Source organism: Salvelinus fontinalis, chromosome 3, assembly GCF_029448725.1.
Source record: "Salvelinus fontinalis isolate EN_2023a chromosome 3, ASM2944872v1, whole genome shotgun sequence".
Taxonomy (NCBI): domain Eukaryota; kingdom Metazoa; phylum Chordata; class Actinopteri; order Salmoniformes; family Salmonidae; genus Salvelinus; species Salvelinus fontinalis.
The window spans coordinates 4906938-4932540 of record NC_074667.1 but is presented as its reverse complement, the minus strand read 5'-3'; the positions used below and the strand labels follow the sequence as shown (position 1 = coordinate 4932540).

General features: G+C 44.3%; 1 protein-coding gene across 21 annotated transcripts in view; it reads left to right on the top strand.

Annotated features, from left to right (window-relative positions):
- LOC129836322 (myosin-10-like) overlaps positions 1–24734 on the top strand; it is an 83074-nt gene extending 58340 nt beyond the window's left edge. For all 21 annotated transcript variants that reach the window (XM_055902511.1, XM_055902475.1, XM_055902458.1 and 18 more), the window contains 25 exons: positions 2757–2950; positions 3198–3319; positions 3460–3529; positions 3711–3871; positions 4235–4343; positions 4504–4635; positions 5158–5364; positions 5616–5753; positions 6138–6261; positions 6748–6919; positions 9600–9812; positions 10076–10220; positions 11026–11232; positions 11369–11473; positions 11737–11889; positions 13062–13310; positions 13550–13762; positions 14175–14387; positions 14670–14831; positions 15565–15782; positions 16279–16402; positions 16729–16937; positions 19300–19408; positions 20408–20580; positions 22418–24734. In XM_055902511.1, the coding sequence (XP_055758486.1) occupies positions 2757–2950; positions 3198–3319; positions 3460–3529; positions 3711–3871; positions 4235–4343; positions 4504–4635; positions 5158–5364; positions 5616–5753; positions 6138–6261; positions 6748–6919; positions 9600–9812; positions 10076–10220; positions 11026–11232; positions 11369–11473; positions 11737–11889; positions 13062–13310; positions 13550–13762; positions 14175–14387; positions 14670–14831; positions 15565–15782; positions 16279–16402; positions 16729–16937; positions 19300–19408; positions 20408–20580; positions 22418–22568 (4073 nt within the window). In that variant the 3' untranslated portion in view covers positions 22569–24734. The remainder of the gene's footprint in view (positions 1–2756; positions 2951–3197; positions 3320–3459; positions 3530–3710; positions 3872–4234; positions 4344–4503; positions 4636–5157; positions 5365–5615; positions 5754–6137; positions 6262–6747; positions 6920–9599; positions 9813–10075; positions 10221–11025; positions 11233–11368; positions 11474–11736; positions 11890–13061; positions 13311–13549; positions 13763–14174; positions 14388–14669; positions 14832–15564; positions 15783–16278; positions 16403–16728; positions 16938–19299; positions 19409–20407; positions 20581–22417) is intronic.
- Positions 24735–25603: the final 869 nt, after the last annotated feature.

The window sequence follows — 25603 nt, the reverse complement described above, 5'->3', positions numbered from 1 at the left end:
AGCCCTCTTGTTGTTAGTAGCCTAAAGTCAAATTAAAATGAAGATCGTTTAAATGAATTAGTACTTGAATTAGCCTTCCAGCACCCATGCGCTGTCCATCTCCGTGGCTGCAGCTTCATCGTAATGTAAGCTACTGTATGTAAATTACTTGAATATGGCTTATTGTGAGGTCAGTAACTATGATAAATAGCTTCATTATGGGCAATGAAACATTGTTTTTTATTAAAAATCAATTATAGCAGTAGCAAGCTTACCTCCGGACCTCCTTCTCATCTTCACGCTAAGCCTCTCAAACTGAACAGGACATCAGCAGGGCTAGTCCGCGCACACAAATATAGCATTTTTGGGATGAAGCCTTTGACTTGCCTCCTGAAGTGCCACCATTGGTTAGGCTGCACAAAAGACTTTAGGCCTACATCAACAAGAGCAGGGCAGGCCGGCCTATCAATTGCAGTGTGTAATTCAACCCTCTCTCACTCTCTCAACCGCACCTACTGTCTCGACCTCTGAATGCTCGGCTATGAAAAGCCAACTGACATTTACACCTGAGGTGCTGACCTGTTGCACCCTCTATAACCACTATTATTATTATTATTATATGACCCTGCTGGTCATCTATGAACATTTGAACATCTTGAAGAACAATCTGGCCTTAATGGCAATGTACTCTTATAATCTCCACCCGGCACAGCCAGAAGAGGACTGGCCTACCCCTCAGAGCCTTTCTAGGGAGTTTTTCCTAGCCATCTACATGGCTTGCTGTTTGGGGTTTTAGGCTGAGTTTCTGTATAAGCACTTTGTGACATCTGCTGATGTAAAAAGGGCTTTATAAATCAATTTGATTGATTGATTGCGAGTGTAGCCTAGTTGTACACCATCCCAGCGATCAAAAACTTGAGAAGGAAGTACATTTTATGAGAAATATAATGTTGCTCTGTGCTTTTCCAAGCATGCTCTTCATATAGCCTAGGCATATAGTATAGTCTATGGATCATTTTATTGAGACTACAGTAGTGGCACTTGCTATTGCGCACCAAGCAGAGAATCAGGGATGAGGGGCAGCATTGGGCACACATCCAGATATAATAAGCAACTAATTCTCAAACACTGAGCAATACACTCTTAGAAAAAAGGGTTCTTCGGCTGTCCCCTTAGAATAAAACTTTTTGGTTCCAGGTAGAACCCGTTTTGGTTCCAGGTAGAACTATTTTGGGTTCCTTGTAGAACCCTCTGTATAAAGGGTTCTACATTGAACTCAAAAGGGTTCTGAAACCTGGAACCAAAAAGGCTTCTTCAAAGGGTTCTCCTATGGGGACAGCCAAAGAACCCCTTTAGGTTCTAGATAGCAACTTTAATCTATGAGTGTATGACATTCCAAATGACATCGATTCCAAATGACATGACCCTCCCCTGGACTAAATACAAAAATACTAAACCCTCCCCCTGACTGAAATTGAAAAAGCATGCCCCTCCCCCATTTTCCTCCGGGTAACAATAGTGTACATTTCGACCGCTTCCTTACAGTATGGTGGAAAGGTTAAGAGCACTGGTTATTCACTATTTCGAACCAAAGCCTATTCTCCTTTCTGAAATCTGTATTTTTTATTAAGGGTTGTATTCCCTTTCCAAGGCATATATTTAAGCGTAAAGGGAATTAAAGAATTGAAGCTTGACTGAGGAAAGATTAATGGCATTCATTTCCCCCTTTTATTTTTTCAAAGTAGCAGAGAATTGGAACCACATGTAGTATTTGGCATTTCTCTTGGCCCGATTCTACAGTACTATAGACGTTGATACACAGCAGGTGTGACAGTGGTACAATATCTACAGACTGAATGCAAAAAGTCTGGAACTTTGTAGGACATTCCTGGAGTGCCTGAAACCCTAGGAGCCTAATAACACAGTTGGAGGTTTGATTTTGATAAATTACCTGTATGGACTCTTGGATAAACAATTGTTAATTCATCAGCATGCCTCCTATCAAAACTGTTTCATGCAACGTGTTGTAAATATGACGCTTGTCAACACACCAGCCCAGCAATAATGACACACCAAAATAAAACAAGGCATGTTGTGAATCTGAAGTTATGGATATGAAATGATGTCAGATCTGACTGACTGTCAGATTATGCTAATATGTTGAAAAAAGCCAACGTGTACGAAAGGTCCCAGGCTGTGAAATCAATGCCTTTTGTTTCATACCAAAGAATAGGCCTTTCATTTGTAGTTATCCTAAAAGGTTGTCACTTTGAATGACTGCTGAAAGGAGTAGTGTGAGAACATAGTGCTCAAGAAGACTAGCAACCATCCCTCCCCTCATCAGCTGTACCGAGCCTGAAGAACGTTTACGAATACAGACCCTGGAACCAAGCATGTATACTGTATAGCAGTGGTTCCCAACTCCAGTCCTCCAGTACCCCCAACAGCACACATCGTTGTTGTAGCCCCGGATAAAAACACCTGATTCAACTCATCGAGGGCTTGATGATTACTTGACATGTTGAATCAGTTGTGCTTGTCCGGGACTACAGTTTTAGGTGATCCTCTTGCCCTGTCCTTGCCCCATGCCCACAAATCCACAGAGGCTGCCAGTCATACCTCTATCTACACCTGCAGCTGACACACATTGCTGCTGGCTGCTGCTACTCCCGGCATCCTGTGTCTGTCTGTCTGTGATTTAGCTCCCAACACCTCTCTCCAAGTTCCCCCCCCCCCCCCCCCCCCTTTTAACCCCCTTTCCTTCCCTCTCTCGCCAGTGGACCGCATCGTGGGCTTGGACCAGGTGGCGGGCATGGCGGAGACGACGTTCGGAGCCACCTACAAGACCAAGAAGGGCATGTTCCGCACGGTGGGCCAGCTCTACAAGGAGTCCCTCACCAAGCTCATGGCCACCTTGAGGAACACCAACCCCAACTTCGTCCGCTGTATTATCCCCAACCACGAGAAGAAGGTGAGTAGTATATCCTGTCATACTTTACATGACAGTCTAACTATACCAGGCCACCTGTTCTATACTATAGCCAAAAGAAGGGGTGAGACTTGAATTGATCTCTTCATTTCAGGGTTTTCTCTGAGTATATATTGCTAGGCCTTCTGTAGACACAAGGTTAATAGGTAATAGTCTTTGCTTGTACACCTGTACCAGGTTTTTGCATTATTTATTTACAACACTTCACTTTGTCTCTCTCCCATGTCAGGCTGGTAAGCTGGAGCCCCATCTGGTTCTGGACCAGCTGAGGTGTAATGGAGTTCTGGAGGGGATCCGTATCTGCAGACAGGGCTTCCCCAACCGCATCGTCTTCCAGGAGTTCAGACAGAGGTAACCACGGAAACAGGACACATAACTATTGTGCTTGTGTTCTTTGTCTTCACTGTGAGCCGACTAGACTGCCCTCACTTACAGTGATCTCTGGGCATATGCCAGTGTGTTAACTCCTAATACTTCTCTATTTATCCCAGGTACGAGATCCTGACCCCTAATGCCATCCCCAAGGGCTTCATGGACGGGAAACAGGCCTGCGAGAGGATGGTAAAGGGCTTTCAATGTTATCTATTAACTAACACAATACGCAAAAGTGTTGAAACTCATGAAAATATGAGTTGTGTCAATGCACCACCCTGTTTAAAATGGTACCATTGACAAACAACGAAGATCTGATTTGCATGCTGACTTTCCTCATTTACTCGTATTCTCCTGTGTATTGTAACAGATCCGAGCGTTGGAACTGGACCCCAACCTGTTCCGTATCGGCCAGAGTAAGATCTTCTTCAGGACCGGAGTCCTGGCCCACCTGGAGGAGGAGAGAGACCTGAAGATCACTGACATCATCATCTACTTCCAGTCTGTCTGCCGCGGCTACCTGGCACGCAAGTGAGTCATTAGGATTAATAATTGATTCATAACTGAAATCATATTTATATAGCCAGGCTTTCCAGACTTCAAATCACTTTACATAGTAAGTACCATGACTCAGCAGCCCCACTGCCTGTCCCCTATCACTCAATCAAGTAAGTTTAAATGTTCACCTCATTACTGAGGCATGTTCATGCCCTTTGATTTCATTGCAACTCACAAAAATGGGGCATAAGTACAGATAAGTTATGAAGTTGCTAAAATTGTATAAAGTCACAATGATCTTGTGTGTGTTATGGTTTGGGATACAGCTGTGGCCAAGTTAAGTAGTGAAAGTAAAGCTGTATGTGATATCAGTCTCTTAATTATGCATCTCCTCAGGGCGTTTGCTAAGAAGCAGCAGCAGCTGAGTGCTCTGAAGGTCCTCCAGAGGAACTGTGCTGCCTACCTCAAGCTGCGCCACTGGCAGTGGTGGAGACTCTTCACCAAGGTGAGTGGGGGGTTTTACTGGTGGAGAGTGCTGTGAGACCACATCTACACCCACTGTTAACAGGATTCACATGACCACTTCTCTACACCTTATCCTATTCCTTTCTTCCATTCCTCCCTCCCCTGACCTTGATGGGACCCTCCTCCCTTTTCCCTTCCAGGTGAAGCCTCTGCTCCAGGTGACCCGGCAGGAGGAGGAGATGCAGGCCAAAGACGAGGAGCTGGTCAAGGTGAAGGAGAGACAGAGCAAGGTGGAGGGAGAGCTGGTGGATATGGAGAGGAAACACCAACAGGTGAGTTACTACCTGGAGCCCGTACCTGAACCCAATACCATGGTTCCATACGTCAATCTAGCTATTCTTCTGAAATATGCACTGCTGGAGATAAAACAACATATGAACTTACTCCAGCCATTCTGAATGTTGTTGGCTTCCAAAGTTCATGCTGTGTAGTAGAAGTCCAGCCACTGGGTTTGAAGGTTGAGTAGTATACTCTTAGAAAAAAAGGGTTCCAAAAGGGTTCTGCTGTTGTCCCCATAGGAGAACCATTTTTGGTTCCAAGTAGAACTATTTTGGGTTCCATGTAGAACCCTCTGGAAAGGGTTCTACATGGAATTCAAAAGGGTTCTACCTGGAACCAAACGGGGTTCTTCAAAGGGTTCTCCTATGGGGACAACCAAAGAACCCTTTTTGGTCCTAGATAGCACCTTTGTTATAGGCTTTTGAGGAGATTTGACCTTTCGACATTCTAATCGAATAACATCTAGAAAAGAAGCGTAGGTAAACGTTGCTCTCTATCCTCTGTGTCCCCCGCAGCTCCTAGAGGAGAAGAACATCCTTGCAGAGCAGTTGCAGGCGGAGACGGAGCTGTTTGCCGAGGCGGAGGAGATGAGGGCCCGCCTGGCCGCTAAGAAGCAGGAGCTGGAGGAGATACTCCACGACCTGGAGTCTAGAGTGGAGGAGGAGGAGGAGAGGAACCAGAGCATGCAGAACGAGAAGAAGAAGATGCAGTCCCACATCCAGGTCAGAGAGAGACCCATATATGCACATATGGATGCAGCATGGACACCTGCACACACACACGCGCACACACACACACACACACACAAACACACACACACACACACACACACACACCATCAGTTAATGAGTTAATGTTGGTTTAGATGGAATTCATTCTCACTAAAACTATTGATAACTTCAGCATTGCAATACATGTCCTTGTGCTGAAGATACTGAGTGTCTCTGTTGGTATGTCCACTGTCTATCCATAGGATCTAGAGGAGCAGTTAGATGAGGAGGAGGCAGCCAGGCAGAAGCTGCAGCTGGAGAAGGTGACGGCCGAGGCCAAGATCAAGAAGATGGAGGAGGACATTCTACTGCTGGAGGATCAGAACTCCAAGTTCCTCAAGGTCAGAGAAGATTGCACACTTAAGCCTCATTTACACCTTCTGCTTCCACACCGTCCGCTAAGTCCTCTCGAACAAAACCAGAAGACGTAATATCGAATGTCCCCTGCCAACACTGAACGCGGAACCCTGTGCGCATGGTAGCGGGCATTTGATTGAAGCAGAAGGCATAAATTAGGTATTAGACCTGTATAGAACCCTAAAGGGTACAGGAAATAGTAGAGATTTTTAAGATGATCTTAATCTGCTACAAATTATTTATTACAAGATGCCATGAAGGGGAAGCTAAAGAACCACATGCGGCTCTGGAGCCACATGTTGCAGACCCCTGTTGTTAAACCTCTCTACTGTTTTCTACATCTCTCCTCTCCTCTCTCCACCCAACAGGAGAAGAAGTTGCTGGACGACCGTGTGGCCGAGATGACCTCCCAGCTGACGGAGGAGGAGGAGAAGGCCAAGAACCTGGGCAAGGTCAAGAACAAGCAGGAGGTGATGATGGTCGACCTGGAAGGTAAAGGCTTCACTGTGGCTCTTCCTCAATTGGTCTCCTCGATTCCTTGCTCGCTTTCTTCCTTGCTCTCTTTCTCTACCTTCATTGGAGGAGAAGGTCCACGGTCCTTCCCGTCAGGCATTCTTCTCCAAAGCCTTTTGATGATGCAAGGAATCGAGGAAAGTTGTAGAACTTACTGTAACTCCCTCAACATGGCAGACGTTCAACTGCATATAATAACATTAAGATGAGACTACAGACTAGATAAGATTAAGACTTCTCTGGTAATGTGATTCTGCAAATGCATAGGAATTCCATTTCAGTTCGGACACCACAATGACTTAATGGCTTACCAAGCTGAAGAATCTGGTTACTTCTGCTTAAGTGGAATGTTCGTGTGGATACTTTTGAGTGCTGGTCCAACATCTATTTTCATCGTTTGGTTGACCCTTCTGCCCTTCCACCTTGTGTGTGTCTGTCTGCGTACGTGTGTGTGTGTGTCAACAGAGCGCCTGAAGAAGGAGGAGAAGAGTCGCCAGGAGCTGGAGAAGGCCAAGAGGAAGTTAGACGCTGAGACCACGGACCTCCAGGACCAGATAGCTGAGCTGCAGGCCCAGATAGAGGAGCTCAAGATCCAGCTGGCCAAGAAGGAGGAGGAGCTACAGGCCGCTCTGTCCAGGTGAGATACTCCCCCTCCAGCCCCAAAATGGATTCTCAATAACATTCATGGGTTGTGTTCAGTTTGCACCATACAAGAGAAAATGTTTTGAAACGGTGAATGAAATGGTGGATGCACTATGTGAACGCTACCTGGATCAATAACATTTACATTTAAGTCATTTAGCAGACGCTCTTATCCAAAGCGACTTACAAATTGGTGCATTCACCTTATAATAGATGATGACTAGATTAGCTTTGCCCACCATGCAGGCCTGCACTGCGCATGTTGCCTGTTCCTATGGCAACCGGCCCAACCTGCCCGGCCACTACTGTGGTCCAGTAAACCATACCGGCTAGATGTGCACCCACACATACTCCCACTTCCATCGCCTGTCCCCATAGCAACAGTCCACTCTACAGGGCCCAAGCAGTTGAGACCCCGCAGGCACACACACGCATTAAAAAATACCACAGTTTACTATAGAATACTACAGTACTTACTATAGAATCCTGTAGTATACTGTAGAATACTATAGTACACACTATAGAATCCCTCGATCGTGTGTAGAATTTAGTATAGAATGTTGTAGTATAGTAAATACTACAGTATGCTACAGACCACAAAAACACGACAGTAATGACTATAGTATATACACAGATTTGCAGGTGTTTTAGCAGTAACGCAATGCTTACGTTACTAGTTCCAACAGTGCAGTAGATTGTAAATACTACAGTACACTACAGTAAAGTCCGCAAAAACACTACAGTGAATACAATATTATTTAACCACAGTATACTATAGTATTTTTTCATGAGAGCCCATACCCTCATGTTGCTTTGAACTAAATATGTAAAAGCAGCCACACAGTCCAGCTGCTTAGTTGTTCAGTGGCATCGGTTCACTCTAAACTTAACTAATGCCTTCCTTAGTGCAGTGCGTGCTGGTATGCTGGCTATCACCCTCACTAGAGACATAATATACACGCACACTCCGAGGCAGATTGATAGAGATTGATGATGTGCCCCATCCAAGTCTCTCACTGCATTTCCCAACGGAAAGGAAAAGGAATCTCAGCTTGGGCATGGCAGCCATGACGGATCGTCTCACACCTCAGAGGGAATTGGTCACGGAATCTGTTTGTACTTCACAGACGTTTATTTTTAACAGCTTCTGAACAGGACTGCTGGATTCAAGGAAAACATTACCGGGTATGGCTTGAAAAAGACCCGTCTCTTGGAAGGAGAAAATGTCAACTTGCATCCAAGTATTACCTCAATTTAGCTTGATTGTTCATTTAACATTCTTTGTAATCCGAAGCCAATTCAGACCTAATTTAGTGGAAAATATTCATGAGCAACACATTTGGTGTCACGTTCAATTACGTCCCTTTTGATTAGGGAAACTGAGACCACATACTAATGAGCTCCTCCTCTGGCTGCAACAGAGGTCATTGGCATGAAGGTGAAGTCCAATAATTTAGATGTGGCGAATTCAGGTGGTGACTGTAGCGAATTCAGGTGTAGACAGTGGCGAATTCAGGTGTAGACAGTGGCGAATTCAGGTGTAGACAGTGGCGAATTCAGGTGTAAACTGTAGGCCAATGGAAACAGTATCCCCTAAATGACCTTCTGAAATCATTACTTGGTCATAGGCTAGTTGATTAAACCGTTACTTAGGCTACAGTATTCCAGTTGGAATTTTATGACTGTTTATAATTGTAGGGCTATTGAATTACCATAGTCTGGACAGTTGTTATTTGACTATAATGTCTCATTAGTAGCTATATTGTTATCCATGGCTTCATCAGTGTAATACCTAATTGGACATGGAGTCATTATTTGGTCCTGGCAAAGGGACAGGGCTCTTCAGAAGCTCTGACGCAGGAATGTCTAAGGAATGCAGGCAGGGCTCAGGAGTCAAATCAAAGTGTATTGGTCGCGTACACAGATGTGCAGGTGTTATAGCAGGTGCAGTGAAATGCTTATGTTACTGGCTCCAACAGTGTAGTAGAATGTCTCTCAAACACAATACACATACACAAATAATGAAAAATCAAATCAAGAAATGACAGAACGAGTCCAATTAACAATCCAGGGGTAGATATATTAGAGTGAGTATGTGTCAGAATCCATAATAATAATACTAATAGTAGTTTAATCTAGCCTGACTGCCAGCAACAACACATATTCAATCTCATTATGGCCCCGCCCGCAATGGCATTTCTACTGACAGAGAAAGGCACAGACAGACACGGTCAAGAAACTCACTGCTCAGACACACACACACAAACACACACACGGCAGGCTGACTAACACACACTGGTCCTCATGAGCTCACTCGCTGTAAGGTCGATCACACTGCCACCCTGTGTTCACTGGGATTTTGTCACCACGCCGCAGTCTCACTTGCTAGGGCCTGTATGATTTTGAAATGATCAGCCATTTTTGGGGATTTAGAGAATGTGCAGTGATTTCATGTAGCAGTTTTGTGTACCATGGTTTTACCCAAAATGATCCTAACATTTGGACATCTCTGGTACTATAAAAGCACTGCTCAGATGAACGCCCCACAACATGATTTCTCACCTCTTCATTGAAATGGAATGTATCCTGGCATTAGCTAGCTAATCTAATGATTTCTATGTTGTTGTTTGGAATTGATTTTGGAATTGATTATTTTTTTGTGTGTGTGTAACCAGGAGTGATGAAGAGGTGGCCCAGAAGAACAACGCTCTGAAAGCTGTGCGGGAGCTGCAGGCCCAGCTGTCAGAGCTGCAGGAGGACCTGGAGTCAGAGAAGGTGTCCAGGAACAAGGCAGAGAAAGTCAAGAGGGACCTCAGTGAGGAGCTGGAGGCTCTGAAGACTGAGCTGGAGGACACTCTGGATACCACCGCTGCCCAGCAGGAGCTCAGGTACTGGGACACTGCTTGTCAGATGTACTGCTCTCTGCTGCAGTGATACGCTTATATGTTTACTGTAGTCCCAATATGTTTATTCGGTGCTTCTAGAAATGGATAAAGAACCGGTGTAGGGTCGCACTGAAAAAGTGGCACTGTCATAGTTTGGCAAAGTACCTGCGTGTGTATCTGCATGAGGGCTATGGAGAGACACACACATCTTTTATGGGTCTACCTTCCTTCCTAACCCCTCTCTCCTCTCCTTTCTCTCCTCTCAGGACCAAGCGAGAGCAGGAGGTGGCTGAGCTGAAGAAGGCCATCGACGAGGAGACCAAGAACCACGAGTCTCAGGTCCAGGAGATGAGACAGAGACACTCCACCGCCCTGGAGGAGCTGTCTGAGAATTTGGAGCAGGCCAAGAGGGTGGGTCTATAATCAGAGACAATGCACCTGTCAATCATCTAGTAACATGTCTCATTACATGTTTAGCAGGCCTAGAGGCTAGGTCCACCATCAGACATGACACCTGCCAACCATAACGTTGTTATACAGCAGTAACACCACATGTTTAGCAGGTCAAGAGGGTGGATCTCCTCCAATGATGTATATAAACCATGGATTGCTGATGATATGTATTGGCCATTGAGAGGCTTTGAAGCCACCGGTCGGCCATATTGACACTCCCCAGTAGGAGAAGTCCTCCATGGGAATGAATGGAATTCTACAGTATTTAAATGAAATGTTTCAAGGACATAATGACATGTATTTAAGTATGTTGTCATGGGGACAGTAACATTAGTAATCTCTAAAAAGTATACAGTGTTTATATATTTTATTTTCATTTAAAAAATGTATATTTAGCTCACAATAAAATGTAAACGTATGCATTAAGGTGTTTCTAATAGAGTATACGTGGCAAACACGAATGTAGACATTAATAAATGCATTTCTATGGCTTCCAAACTATTTTTTTACGCTCCCAAGATGGAGGCATGGTGGCTTCAACACAGCACCCCCTATTTGTCATCTAATGTATATATACATCATTGGTCGCCACCTGAGAAAATAGACCTGTCAACATAACGTCATCTCATACAGTAGTAACACTATGCTATCACTTCTTTGCTAAGCCGGCCAAGAGGACGGGCCTACCCAACATACCCTCTGTAAAATTCTCTCATCTCCCCAATGTATACCACAACCCCTCTCACCGTTCTTTCCGCTGCAGTTCAAGTCCAACCTGGAGAAGAACAAGTGTACCCTGGAGAGTGACAACAAGGAGCTGGTGAGCGAGGTGAAGGGGCTTCAGCAGGCCAAGACCGAGTCAGAACAAAAGAGGAAGAAGATGGATGCTCAGCTGCAGGAGTTCATGGCCCGAGCCACCGAGGGAGAGAGGGCTAAAGTAGAACTGGCCGACCGCACACACAAACTACAGGTTAGAGGCCAAGTCAACGGACCACGCTGTCTGTCTGTCGTCATCACTATGTGTTGAAGTCAATTGGTTTCTCAAAATGGGAGGGAATATGTTTTCATGTGAATATGAAGAGATATTTATAGACCTTTGTCTGTAGACGGAGCTGGACACTGTCTCCGCCCTGCTGGAGGACGCTGAGAAGAAGGGAATCAAGCTGGCCAAGGATTCAGCCGGCCTGGAGAGTGCGTTACAGGACACACAGGTGAGCAGAGACTCCTTATACGTCATTACATGCTCTAATAGTTGAAATCGAAGTCGGAGGTATTGTAATATGCTATGGAAGCAAATGTCCTTTGATGACGCTTCATTATTGGAGATACTTGTAACTAATGCCAATCTGCTGTAAAAACAACTTCATATCACTGTCTCCATCCAACAAGTCTCATTGTAAGTGATGTTTAACTACTGTTGGGTCTTTGCGTCTTTTGTGTGTGTGTGTGTGTGTGCGTGCGTGCGTGTGTGTAGGAGCTGCTCCAGGAGGAGACTCGTCAGAAGCTGAACCTGAGCTCTCGTATCCGTCAGCTGGAGGAGGACAAGAGCACCCTGCAGGAGCAGCAGGAGGAGGACGAGGAGGCCCGCAGGAACCTGGAGAAACAACTGGCCACGCTGCAGACTCAGGTATGGACCCCACTGGTATTCTTAATGTTTCACTGCCAGTAGGACAGGGTTTCCAGCTGTGAACACCCACCATTGATATTTACTACATGTTGTGGTAAATAGATTCCTTACTCACAAAATAGGTATTGGGTATAAGTTGAATACAGTGTTGGGGAGAAGTAAACTACATGTTGTTCGACTAGTAATTTAACTACATTTTGCAGTAGCTTGGTGGTAGTTGAACTAAATTCAAATCTAGGTAGTGTTGTCAGTAGTTAGGCAATAAATGTTTTTATTTTTCAGCATCAGACCTGCCTAATTCTCTCATGGAACATTGTTTTTGTTTAATAGGCTAAATAACACATTCTGTTAACATATGACCCCAAAGTGATCTATTCTTGCAATTTGTAGTCTACGACATTTCAGATTTACATGTAATTTTTCAGGAAGTAGTTTGGATGTAGTTGTCATGGAAATTACCACCAGGGACACCTGAAGTCAATTTTAAATTAAACATTCTTTATTAACAGCAAGCTGGATAGGTCACAGTCAAACTAAAGTACCGGTCTGAAGTGAGCTCTGTCGGGGCAGTCCCGTTAGATCTCTTATATACAGCTTACACAGACAAGTTATATTTGCATGATTTAGCTTATTCATTATTCATAATCATTCATCATTAACGTTTAGTTTATGCATGTAACAGACCAATACCTCATGAGGCTTCTTCTCTCCAAGCTGAGACCTTGAAACTGAGATATTCCTTTCCGTTCTCAAAATAATGTTCTGGGCGTACTGCCAAATTGCAGATACTGATATTGAGGGTTCCTCCCGTGCACGATCAGTCACTTGCATGAACCCAGTCGAATTGGTTATTAGAAAAGCACAAACATAAAATGTTCCTTCACACATTGAACTACTTTTTTAAAGTCACTTTAGTTAAGAAAACGGCTATTTTTTCTTAAGCGTAGCTTTAGTGTAGTTTAACTTATTTCACTGTGAAGTAATTGGTATCTTGGTCAAATATATTTTCATAGTAGCTTCCCCAACACTAAGATGATGTGATGTGGTTTTTCAAAAAAGACCACTGTCATTTTCTGTATATCAAATGCTCACTCACAAAGCTGTGAACATTATTTCCTCATGTAAGAACCACAGAAAAAAAGAAAAAGAAAACCATTGTCTTCTCTACCTAGCTGTTTGAGTCTAGGAAGAAGCTGGATGAGGACGTGGGGACCCTGGAGTCTCTGGAGGAGGTGAAGAGGAAGCTGCAGAAGGACATGGAGCTGACCAGCCAGCGGCTGGAGGAGAAAGCCTCCGCCTTCGACAAGATGGAGAAGACCAAGACCCGCCTGCAGCAGGAGCTGGACGACCTCGTGGTGGACCTGGACCACCAGAGGACCATCGTCTCCAACCTGGAGAAGAAGCAGAAGAAGTTCGACCAGGTATCGTATCATCTCCATTTGTCTCTATCCTTTCCTCTATCTCGCTTCCTTTTCTCCCTCCTCTCACCTTTGCTTATCTCCTTCTCCCCTCTGCAAAATAAAAGTAGACCTGCCATTATTGAAGAAATGGCTGAGTTTTTGGGATTTCTTGATTCCAATGAGTGCCTTCGTTAACATAACTTACCAGTAAGACATTACTTGCCATCCTTCTTCATCACTATCTTCTCCCTCTATGTTAGCTCCTGGCTGAAGAGAAGACCATCTCTGCCCGCTATGCTGAGGAGCGTGACAAGGCCGAGGCTGAGGCCAGGGAGAAGGAGACCAAGGCTCTGTCTATGGCCCGGGCTCTGGACGAGGCCCTGGAGGCCAAGGAGGAGTTTGAGAGGCTCAACAAGCAGCTGAGGACTGAGATGGAGGACCTGATGAGCTCCAAGGACGACGTGGGCAAGAGCGTACGTAGTTTAAACTCTCCGTACAGAAGCTGAAGGTTCTCAAATACCTTATACAACCCAGTCCTAAGCCTTGACTTGGCTAGGCTCATCCAATGAGGATTGATAGAACCAAAATGTACAGGTTTTGGGATGTTTCTTCCAATATGGCCACCAATCCACCCACCACAGAATGAGTGAGAATACCTGTGTTACAGGAGCTGGTGGTGGTTCCTAAACATTGTTGGAGACCTTACACACATGAAGCCTTCTGTAAATTACTTAATTTTGAAAGAACGCTGTCCACCCACCTTAGAATGTTGCTTTGAGTGAAAATTTGTTTGACTAATCCTATGGGATGGCTTCCTTATGACAGTTTTCGACCCAGAAAAAAGATGTTCCTGCTAACAGTCTCTCTACGTCCCCCTGTGTGTAGGTCCATGAGCTGGAGAAGTCGAAGCGCACCCTGGAGCAGCAGGTGGAGGAGATGAGGACCCAGCTGGAGGAGCTGGAGGACGAGCTGCAGGCCACGGAGGACGGCAAGCTGCGTCTGGAGGTCAACATGCAGGCCATGAAGGCCCAGTTCGACAGGGACCTGCAGGCCAGAGACGAACAGAACGAGGAGAAGAAGAGGACGCTGGTCAAACAGGTAGAGAGACGAGCAAAGATGACCCTTTTTGGGGAGTAACATTCAGACCTCTAATAGAAACTCAGGTAATTTAGCTAGGCCAACAGTTGGGAGAAAATAATCACCATATTATTATATGGTCAAAAACTTTAACTTATGGACTCATTATGTACTTTCCATCCATCTTCACCCTAACCGTTATTGCATCCGAGCAAGCTAGAACCCAAACTTCACTAGGTTTCATCACTTACTTGGCGTTTTCAACCCTCTCTGTAATAGCTTGTTGTCTGACCCCTTCCCCAGGTTCGTGAGATGGAGGCAGAGCTGGAGGATGAGAGGAAGCAGAGAGCCCTGGCTGTGGCAGCTAAGAAGAAGCTGGAGATGGACCTCAAGGACCTAGAGGGGCAAATAGAAGCATCCAACAAGGCCAGAGATGAAGCCATCAAACAGCTCAGAAAACTACAGGTGAGACTTCATACAGGATTTGTGTTGCTTGTTCATTCTCAAGTTGTGTTGATCTATTATGTAGATTATAAATATTGAATCTTCCAACCAGGAATTCTGGGAATATTGGGATAGAAAGCAGAATTTTGCAACCATACAATGTCAATATTTTTTGCCTGATTAATTAGGAACTCCTAGTTGTCTGATCTCTGATAATCAGCAATATTATTTCTTACACCTGTATCCTTTTATCAATAAAATGGACTGGTAGCCTCTGCAGGTATGGTATCTGTGCCTGTCTGTCCACTGTGTAGTCAGCTTTAATGTAGCCTAGATTAGAATATGTCCAGGACTCCCAACGTCTGTATTTAGATGACATCCCTGATGCTGTAAACTCTAGTTGTCCAAGTTGGTCTGGTCTCATTTGTAGCTTCCCCGCTGGCCTTACACTATTATATTCAGTATAGCTACAGGGTTGGGGTCGGTTCTATTTCAATTCGGGAAGTAAAACTGAATTTGTAACATTTTCTCATAGGCTGCATTTACACAGGCAGCCCAATTATGGGCAACAGATTGATCTGATTGGTTAAAAGACCAATTAGTGGCAAACAATATCAGAATTGGGCTGCCTGTGTAAATGCTGCCATAGAGGAGTATTGAAGAAAATCTCATTTGAAATGGAGTTGGCCCCTAACCCTGTACAGTTGCCCCAGAACGTTGGTCTCACTCTTTGCCTTGCTGCTGCCCCCTGCAGGCCCAGATGAAGGACTACCAGAGGGAGCTGGAGGAGGCCAGAGCATCCCGTGATGAGATCTTTGCACAGTCTAAAGAGAACGAGAAGAAACTAAAGGGCCTGGAAGCTGAGATCCTACAGCTGCAGGAGGACCTGGCGGCTTCAGAGAGGGCCCGTAGACACGCTGAGCAGGAGAGAGACGAGCTGGCCGACGAAATCTCAAATAGCGCCTCTGGAAAGTGAGTAGCTACATTTCCCTGATTAATGATCAAATTCAAGCATGATATTTTCCAGATTTAATGGTGCAATATGCAGAAATTGCTGGTTGCTAAAATTGTAATAGTTCACCTAATTTTAGGTTCTGTGACAAAACAAGCAATGTATCGTGTGTAGAGAATCATTGTACCATCTAAACCGCTATGAAATATATTTTCAATAACCCAAAATCTTGTATTTTCAGATGTTTGAAGCTGGTGTACAAAACTAAAAGTAAAAGACGCAAAAACGAAACTTAAGAACGGCAAGCATATAAATAGTGCGCGTAGAACAGATCTTCTTAGACTTGCTTTCAGTGAGAATGACAGATCTATAACTCACATTTCTATCTGAATTTAGTCAGGTCACCCAAAAAGTTACATACTCCAGCTTTAAGTGGACCAGCAGCCTTCCCCCCCTGATTTCTATATTGTGTTCTGTACCAACCACATCACGGAATCATTCACTTGTTTGTGTCAGGTCGGCCCTGCTAGATGAGAAGAGGAGGCTGGAAGCCCGCATCTCGCAGCTGGAGGAGGAACTAGAGGAGGAACAGAGCAACATGGAGCTGCTCAACGACCGCTTCCGGAAGACCACAATGCAGGTACAGTACAACTCTCACATTGTCAAACACGTACACACAGCTCATGAAGGTACAGAACATGTAAAACTCTCTTTAAACCGGCATCGTCTCTTGACGTTTTGAGGAGGAGATCGGACAAGAGGAAAGTACTTTTGAGATTCACTCATACCTAGAGACGATTCCTGGACCATAGAATGTAGTCTCTTTATGGCCTGGAGAGTAGTCTATAATGAACTGCGCTAACAAGTATCACACCAGACTACTTCATGGGACCCACAACTAATGGCTTTATATAGAGATGGACAAAGAGTGACCCTCTCTCCCTTTATCCCCATTTCTCCCCCAAGGTGGACATCCTGAACACGGAGCTGGCTGGGGAGCGCAGCGCGGCCCAGAAGAGTGAGAACGCCCGTCAAGGAATGGAGAGGCAGAACAAGGAGCTGAAGGCCAAGCTGGGAGAGCTGGAGGGGGCAGTCAAGTCCAAGTTCAAGGCTGCCATCACCGCCCTGGAGGCCAAGATACTGCAGCTGGAGGAGCAGCTGGAGCAGGAGGCCAAGTAAGAAGCCTTCTATATACTGTACTAAGTAGACGTCATAATGGGGGTCAGAGTTTAAAGATGGGAGGTTACCTAGAATTAAATGGGGGCTTGAATAGGTGGACTCCAGCTCATACACTCAATGTAATGATTTACCCATACTCAATAGACCGCTAGAGGTAGGAGTTTCCCCTAACCACAGATCTATTTTCAGATTACAAACTACTCAAAATCTGGACCTTTAAAGGCCCAGTGCAGTCAAAGATGTGATGAGTGGGGAGGGGAAAACGAAAAAGAATTTCAGTGTTATTCCAACCTCCAGGTGTAGAAATATATATACACAGCACAGGAAAAGATGACAAACTACTCAAAATCTGGACCTTTAAAGGCCCAGTGCAGTCAAAAAATGTGATTTACCTGCGCTGTGTATATATATTTCCACACCTGGAGGTTGGAATAACACTGTGAAATTGTGAAAATTATGATAATGTCCTTTTAGGCTGAAACTAAAGTTTCAGCCTGTTTTGGTGGGATGGAGTTTTTGCCTGCCTGGTGTCATCACCATATGGTAAATTAGTTAATAGACCAATAAGAAAGAGTTCCAAACTTTTCTGCCAATAACAGCAAATGTTTAGTTTCCCCCTTCCCACTCCCTGACAGTCCTAGCACAATTCTTGCGTGAGAAATTGCTCTTTGCTAAGAATCTATTTTTGTGTCTTTGACCATTTTAATTGAAAACAATCACAGTAAGGTACTTCATTCCTACCCAGATATTATTTGATATTGAGATATATATGACTGCATTGGACCTTTAACATTAGGGGCCTGAAAACATCCTCTACCGTTCAAAAGTTTGGGGTCACTTAGAAATGTTCTTGTTTTCCATGAAAACATACATGAAATGAGTTGCAAAATGAATAGGAAATATAGTCAAGACGTTGACAAGGTTATAAATAATGATTTTTAATTGAAACAATAATTGCTTTCGTCAAAGAATCCTCCATTTGCAGCAATTATAGCCTTGCAGACCTTTGGCATTCCAGTTGTCAATTTGTTGAGGTAATCTGAAGAGATTTCACCCCATGCTTCCTGAAGCACCTCCCACAAGTTGGATTGGCTTGAATGGGCACTTCTTTACGTACCATACGGTCAAGCTGCTCCAACAACAGCTCAATAGGGTTGAGATCCGGTGACTGCTCTGACACTCCATTATAGACAGAATACCAGCTGACTGCTTCTTCCCTAAATAGTTATTGCATAGTTTGGAGCTGTGCTTTGGGTCATTGTCCTGTTGTAGGAGGAAATTGGCTCCAATTAAGTGCCGTCCACAGGGTATGGCATGGCGTTGCAAAATGGAGTGATAGCCTTCCTTCTTCAAGATCCGTTTTACCCTGTACAAATCTCCCACTTTAACACAACCAAAGCACCCCCAGACCATCACATTGCCTCCACCATGCTTGACAGATGGTGTCAAGCACTCCTCCAGCATCTTTTCATTTTGTCTGCGGCTCAAGAATGTTCTTTGTGATCCGAACACCTCAAACTTAGATTAGTCTGTCCATAACACTTTTTTCCAATCTTCCTCTGTCCAGTGTCTGTGTTCTTTAGCCCATCTTAATCTTTAATTTTTATTGGCCAGTCTGAGATGTGGCTTATTCTTTGCTACTCTGCCTAGAAGGCCAGCATCCCGGAGTCGCCTGTTCACGGTTGACATTGAGACTGGTGTTTTGCGGGTACTATTTAATGAAGCTGCCACTAGACACTCTAATGTACTTGTCCTCTTGCTCGGTTGTGCACCGGGGCCTCCCATTCCTCTTTCTATTCTGGTTAGAGCCAGTTTGCGCTGTTCTGTAAAGGGAGTAGTACACAGCGTGGTACGAGATCTTCAGTTTCTTGGCAATTTCTCGCAAGGATAGCCTTCATTTCACAGAACAAGAATAGACTGAAAGTTCTTTGTTTCTGGCCATTTTGAGCCTGTAATCGAATCCACAAATGCTGATGCTCCAGATACTCAACTAGTCTAAAGAGGGTCAGTTTTATTGCTTCTTTAATCAGAACAACAGTTTTTGAAGAGTGTCCATTGGAACATAGAAGTGAGGGATGCTGATAATGGGCCTCTGTACGCCTCTGTAGATATTTTATTAAAAATCAGCCATTTCCATCTGCAATAGTCATTTACAACATTAACAATGTCTACACTGTATTTCTTTTCTTTCAAAAACACGGACATTTCTATGTGACCCCAAACTTTTGAACGGTAGTGCATGAGGTTGACTAAAGTGTTTTACTGCATCCTGATGCAAATGTATGTCCCCATCAGATATGAGTCAGTCAGGGTGACACTATGTACACACTTTCCTGTTATCACTCCTTTTCCTCGCAGGGAGAGGGCAGCAGCCAATAAGATCGTCCGACGCACGGAGAAGAAGCTGAAAGAGGTGGTGATTCAGGTGGAGGACGAGCGTCGCCATGCCGATCAGTACAAGGAGCAGGTGAGTGGTCGTCTCGGGTCCACAGTTAGCTTGAAACAGTCTGTTCTGACATTTAGAAAGGGTGAGTAAAAGGCCATGGACGCCATGTTAGCTACTAATTCACTATAATCAGTGTCTCTGTGTCATCTGTGCTGAAGCTCTCTGTCTCTCTCTCCTATTCCCACCCACGCTCTTCTGTAGCTTTGGTTCTCTCTCTCCTATTCCCACCCACTCTCTTCTGTAGCTTTGGTTCTCTCTCTCTCTCTCCTATTCCCACCCACTCTCTTCTGTAACTTTGGTTTTCTCTCTCTCTCTCTCCTATTCCCACCCACACTCTTCTGTAGCTTTGGTTCTCTCTCTCTCTCTCTCCTATTCCCACCCACTCTCTTCTGTAACTTTGGTTTTCTCTCTCTCTCCTATTCCCACCCACTCTCTTCTGTAACTTTGGTTTTCTCTCTCTCTCTCTCCTATTCCCACCCACTCTCTTCTGTAGCTTTGGTTCTCTCTCTCTCTCCTATTCCCACCCACTCTCTTCTGTAACTTTGGTTTTCTCTCTCTCTCTCTCCTATTCCCACCCACTCTCTTCTGTAGCTTTGGTTCTCTCTCTCTCTCCTATTCCCACCCACTCTCTTCTGTAACTTTGGTTTTCTCTCTCTCTCCTATTCCTACCCACTCTCTTCTGTAACTTTGGTTTTCTCTCTCTCTCCTATTCCCACCTACTCTCTTCTGTAGCTTTGGTTCTCTCTCTCTCTCTCTCCTATTCCCACCCACTCTCTTCTGTAACTTTGGTTCTCTCTCTGCATTCTTCTGTCTGTCCCAAACTTTTGTCTCCATCTTTGTTTTTCCAATTTCTATCCCACCTTTTGTCCATCTCCCCCCTATTCTCCAAATTTCTCTTTCTATTTCTCTCCCCCTCTCTCTCTCTTGCACTTGCAGTGTTTTAATCTTGAATTGGCCCATGAATTTACTATGTAAATACGTTGAATTGTGCCAATAAAATTCAAATTCTCCCCCCGTCAGATGGAGAAGGCCAACTCTCGTATGAAGCAGCTGAAGCGTCAGCTGGAGGAGGCTGAGGAGGAGGCTACCAGGGCCAACGCCTCCCGTAGGAAACTACAGAGGGAGCTGGATGACGCCACCGAGGCCAGCGAGGGCCTGACCCGCGAGGTCAGCACACTCAAGAACCGCCTCAGGTACAGCCTCTCATAACACTTTGTATATACACTTCACATGGTTATTTATGCCTATCGGCGTTCCCTCTGCCAGTTTCTTTAAAACAAAGAAGAATACATTCATTGTTATCACTGCCCATACATGTTCATCAACACACCTATAGATGCAACAGGACACACACACTTTCATAGATCTGTGGGTGGGATAAATGACCATGTATGTACAGTTGAAGTCGGAAGTTTACATACACTTAGGTTGGAGTCATTAAAACTCGTTTTTCAACCACTCTGCAAATTTCTTGTTAACAAACTATAGTTTTAGCAAGTCGGTTAGGACATCTACTTTGTACATGACACAAGTAATTTTTCCAACAATTGTTTACAGACAGATTATTTCACTTATAATTCACTGTATCACAATTCCAGTGGGTCAGAAGTTTACATACACTAAGTTGACTGTGCCTTTAAACAGCTTGGAAAATTCCAGAAAATTATGTCATGGCTTTAGAAGCTTCTGATAGGCTAATTGACATCATTTGAGTCAATTGGAGGTGTATCTGTGGATGTATTTCAAGGCCTACCTTCAAACTCAGTGACTCTTTGCTTGACATCATGGGAAAATCAAAAGAAATCAGCCAAGACCTCAGAATTTTTTTTTGTAGACCTCCACAAGTCTGGTACATCCTTGGGAGCAATTTCCAAACGCCTGAAGGTACCACGTTCATCTGTACAAATAATAGTTCCGCAAGTATAAACACCATGGGACCACGCAGCCGTCATACCGCTCAGGAAGGAGACGTGTTCTGTCTCCTGTAGATGAACATACTTTGGTGCGAAAAGTGCAAATCAATCCCAGAACAACAGCAAAGGACCTTGTGAAGATGCTGGAGGAAACAGTTACAAAAGTATCTATATCCACAGTAAAACAAGTCCTATATCGACATAACCTGACAGGCCGCTTAGTTGGAAGAAGCCACTGCTCCATAACCGCCATAAAAAAGCCAGACTACGGTTGCAGCTGCACATGGGGACAAAGATTTTTGGAGAAATGTAATCTGGTCTGATGAAACAAAAATATAACTATTTGGCCATAATGACCATCGTTATGTTTGGAGGAAAAAAGGGGAGGAAGAACCCTATCCCAACCGTGAAGCACGGAGGTGGCAGCATCATGTTGTGGGGGTGCTTTGCTGCAGGAGGGTCTGGTGCACTTCACAAAATAGATGGCATCATGAGGAAAGGAAAATTATGTGGATATATTGAAGCAACATCTCAAGAAATCAGTCAGGAAGTTAAAGCTTGGTCGCAAATGGGTCTTCCAAATGGACAATGACCCCAAGCATACTTCCAAAGTTGTGCCAAAATGGCTTAAGGACAACAAAGTCAAGGTATTGGAGTGGCCATCACAAAGCCCTGACCTCAATCCCATAGAAAATGTGTGGGCACACCTGAAAAAGTGTGTGCGAGCAAGGAGGCCTACAAACCTGACTCAGTTACACCATCTCTGTCAGGAGGAAGGGGCCAAAATTCACCCAACTTATTGTGGGAAGCTTGTGGAAGGCTAACCAAAACGTTTGACCCAAGTTAAACAATTTAAAGGCAATGCTACCAAATACTAATTGAGTGTATGTAAACTTCTGACCCACTGGGAATGTGATGAAAGAAATAAAAGCTGAAATAAATAATTCTCTCTACTATTATTCTGACATTTCAAATAAAGTGGTGATTCTAACTGACCGAAGACAGGTAATTTTTATTACGATTAAATGTCAGGAATTGTGAAAAACTGAGTTTAAATGTATTTGGCAAAGGTGTATGTAAACTTGCGACTTCAACTGTATTTGCCTGTCGTCCTCAGGCGTGGAGGCCCCATCAGCTTCTCGTCTAGCCGTTCAGGCCGCAGCCGGCAGCTCCAGATCGACGGGACCTCCGTGGACAATTCTGACGACGACGCCGACAGCCGCGCCAGCGACCACAACGACACGCAAGCTTCCAACCAGACCGAATAGACGCTCCCTGCTAATCCTACCAACCCTATCGATTAGCCAGCCTGGCAGCGTAGTGACTACAACACCTCAGCCTCTCCATCTGTCCCTGTCCACGAGTCAACAGCAGGGAGAACCAGGGTCCTGTTCATTAGGCACCAAAACAGAAGAAAACAGTCCGAAACAGGGAGGGACTACCTGGATTTGTCCAATAAGAACCACTTGTTTTCATTTTCCATTGAAAGACTTTTTCAAACGTTTTTCTACAGTGTGTTCTAACGAATACGACCCAGACCACCCCACCCCCCAGAAATGCTCCCTTCCTGGGGATGACAAAACAATGACAACTCCCACTTGAGCGGCTTACTCTGCCTTACTCTAACAATATTCCTACTCTACTCTGGCTAGCTGCTTGGCCCGGCGAGTGTCCCAACGATCTTAATATAGTCCTCCCTAGGCGTGGAATTATGTGCTCCGCTTAAATGAGTATATAAACTTATGTACAAGTGCTTTTTACTCATGAACTATGCGTGTGTGCACATGTGAGTATGTAAGGTATGTGTATGCCCCTACATGCCAAACTGCAAGGAAAGGAGCGAAACTAGGAAACGTTCACTTTTGTCATCCTCCTCCCACATGAAACAAAACCTTGTCTTGTAATAAGTGTGTGTCACCAAATGTAAAGCCATCATCTCTTCCCTAGCTTAAAGCAGACCTAACAAAACTCTGTCCTCTCCGATGATAGTTCTATTCAACAGTAGGTCAGAGGTCATTGGACTGCCTCCGCCTCCCTCATTGCATGAGTCTCTTCCTGATGTACAGACTATTGTTCCGCTTCCAAACACTACAATGAAACAAGATGGTGGATTCACCCCAGTCTGTTCTGGGAGAAAAACATGGAATGGAAAGGACGTTTTAACTGTGAAAAGCTTTTCTCCACTTGCCACAGCGTCTCGTCACAACTCTTTAAAAACAATTGCTAACTGACTTCTTATAGGAATCGCATAGGTCATGATTGACGTTTTTTGTTGTTGTATTTTGACCAATTGGAACACTATTTTTCCTGTTGTTCAGGAAGAAGGGTTGAAGGCAGTGAAGTGTGGTATGCTTAGATAGATGGTCGCTGGCGTACGTTTTACAGAGAATCGCTGGGAAATTGCACGTAACTGCACAATGAGTGTTCATATGCCCCTGTAACTGGAGCCAGGAAACCCCAAGCTTCTCTCTGAGTGGTCACATAATGTACAATACTAATGTTGAGAGCTTCGATTGAACGTGTAGTTTGACTAGCTAAAGCCTACCGCTCAGAGCAAGGGGTGCCCGTCATCTCACTGTGTTTGTGCCATGGTTTGGCTGTAAAGTAGGACCCCTAACTCTCTTTTATAATACGCTGACACACCAACTACCAAGCACTTAGTATTCCTAGATATAACAGCCTTCGACGGGGGATAGCATCTCAAAGCTCTGAAACTATTAAGCCACTCTTAACGTCCCAGAATGTCCATATCCACCAGCGCTCGCTATTCTTCCTTTGGCATCTCTGTTGAGTATTAGAAGAGGGTAATGTATGGAAACTGCCACTTTCATGTGACTTTTACTCCAGTGTTAGCTCAGCTGTAATGACATGTTTCTTTAAAGTGCCTTAGACACTAGATAAGAGCATTAGTGGGTAATGCACGGTGAGCACCCGTATTAAACATGAAGACGTGTAGGTGTGCAGTATGTGTTACATAAAAACGAGGCAAACCTGGTGAACGGAAAACAAACACTACTTTTTCTTCTTCTAACCGTTCCTTCGTCTTGTGTATTTTTTTCTGTGTGTCGTATCATACCCAGTGCGCACCTCCTCTCCCGTTCATATACCTGTAGCAATGTCTCCATAGGTGGTGTGTGTGTGGGTCACAAATCAGTGCTACTATTAACTACGTGAGATGTGGAGCCTTCTGCTCCCCCCTTCAAGAGCAGAATGTGATTTCATTTGGTTAAAAGCTTTAACATCCATGATGTAGTTTTACTTGTATTATTATTATTATTATTATTCTCAGACTGGCTGTTGACGACCAGGCTTTCATTACAACTTCAAATACTCCCCCTCCCCCTCCCCATTTTATTTCTTGTATGCCTCCTGTATTTCTAGACTACAGTGATTTTTTTGTAAAAGAAAATAAAGCATATTCATTGTAGAAATAACGTGATTCCACTTTGTCCTGAGCGGAGGAGCCCCTAGAGACTTTCAATTCAGTCATGCATGTTTCTCTCTTCAAATCGGAGAGCATAGAGGGTAGCTATGCCTGAAGGGCATGGACAGATATGATGGGTTGTTTAGGGAAGTGCTCTAAATTCAGTAAGGGGTTGGGAAAAGTTAGAAAACAAAAACGACTCTGTTATTTGAACCAGGGACCTGCTGCAGATGGCAACCCAAATGTAATACTCTCCACCAGCTGCGGGGCATGCAACATCATTGGCGTAGCCAGAAACTTTTGCCATGAGGCTGAGAGAAAATGTAGCATTTTTAAGGCTAATTACAGGTCAAATATAGGTGTGTTGACTGATAAAGGTACTGGATTATGAGTTGTCTTGTTTGATAAATGAACAAATGAAATAGGCAGTAGCATGGTGATTATAGCCATGGAAGGACAGTGGCAAATGGCTCAATGCAGTCATATTCATGGATAATTGGGGGTGTGGCTTTCTGTTAGTTAATTTTGGCAACCCATCCAGGGAGAGTGAATGTAAATCCAGGTAATCTGTTCTGTTATATTTAATTGAATCTGACTAACTCAATGCACTGCTTGCTATGAATTCTATCTGACAGTGTTTGCATATTTAGGTAAAAAGACAATGTCCCGTTTGGAACATTTTACAAGTAAAGAGCAGATTTGTTTTTGTTGCTCAATCTGAGTGTGTGTCCTGGGCAGGTGAGTGGAAGGGCTCTACCGCCTAGCTTTCACCTGTCCAGTCATTTCTATCAGTTACTTCAAGGGAGGAACAAACAATTCACTTTTTAAAGAATCCAAACCGGGCCAAGAATTGGGAAAACTCCAGAGCCTTCCTCATAG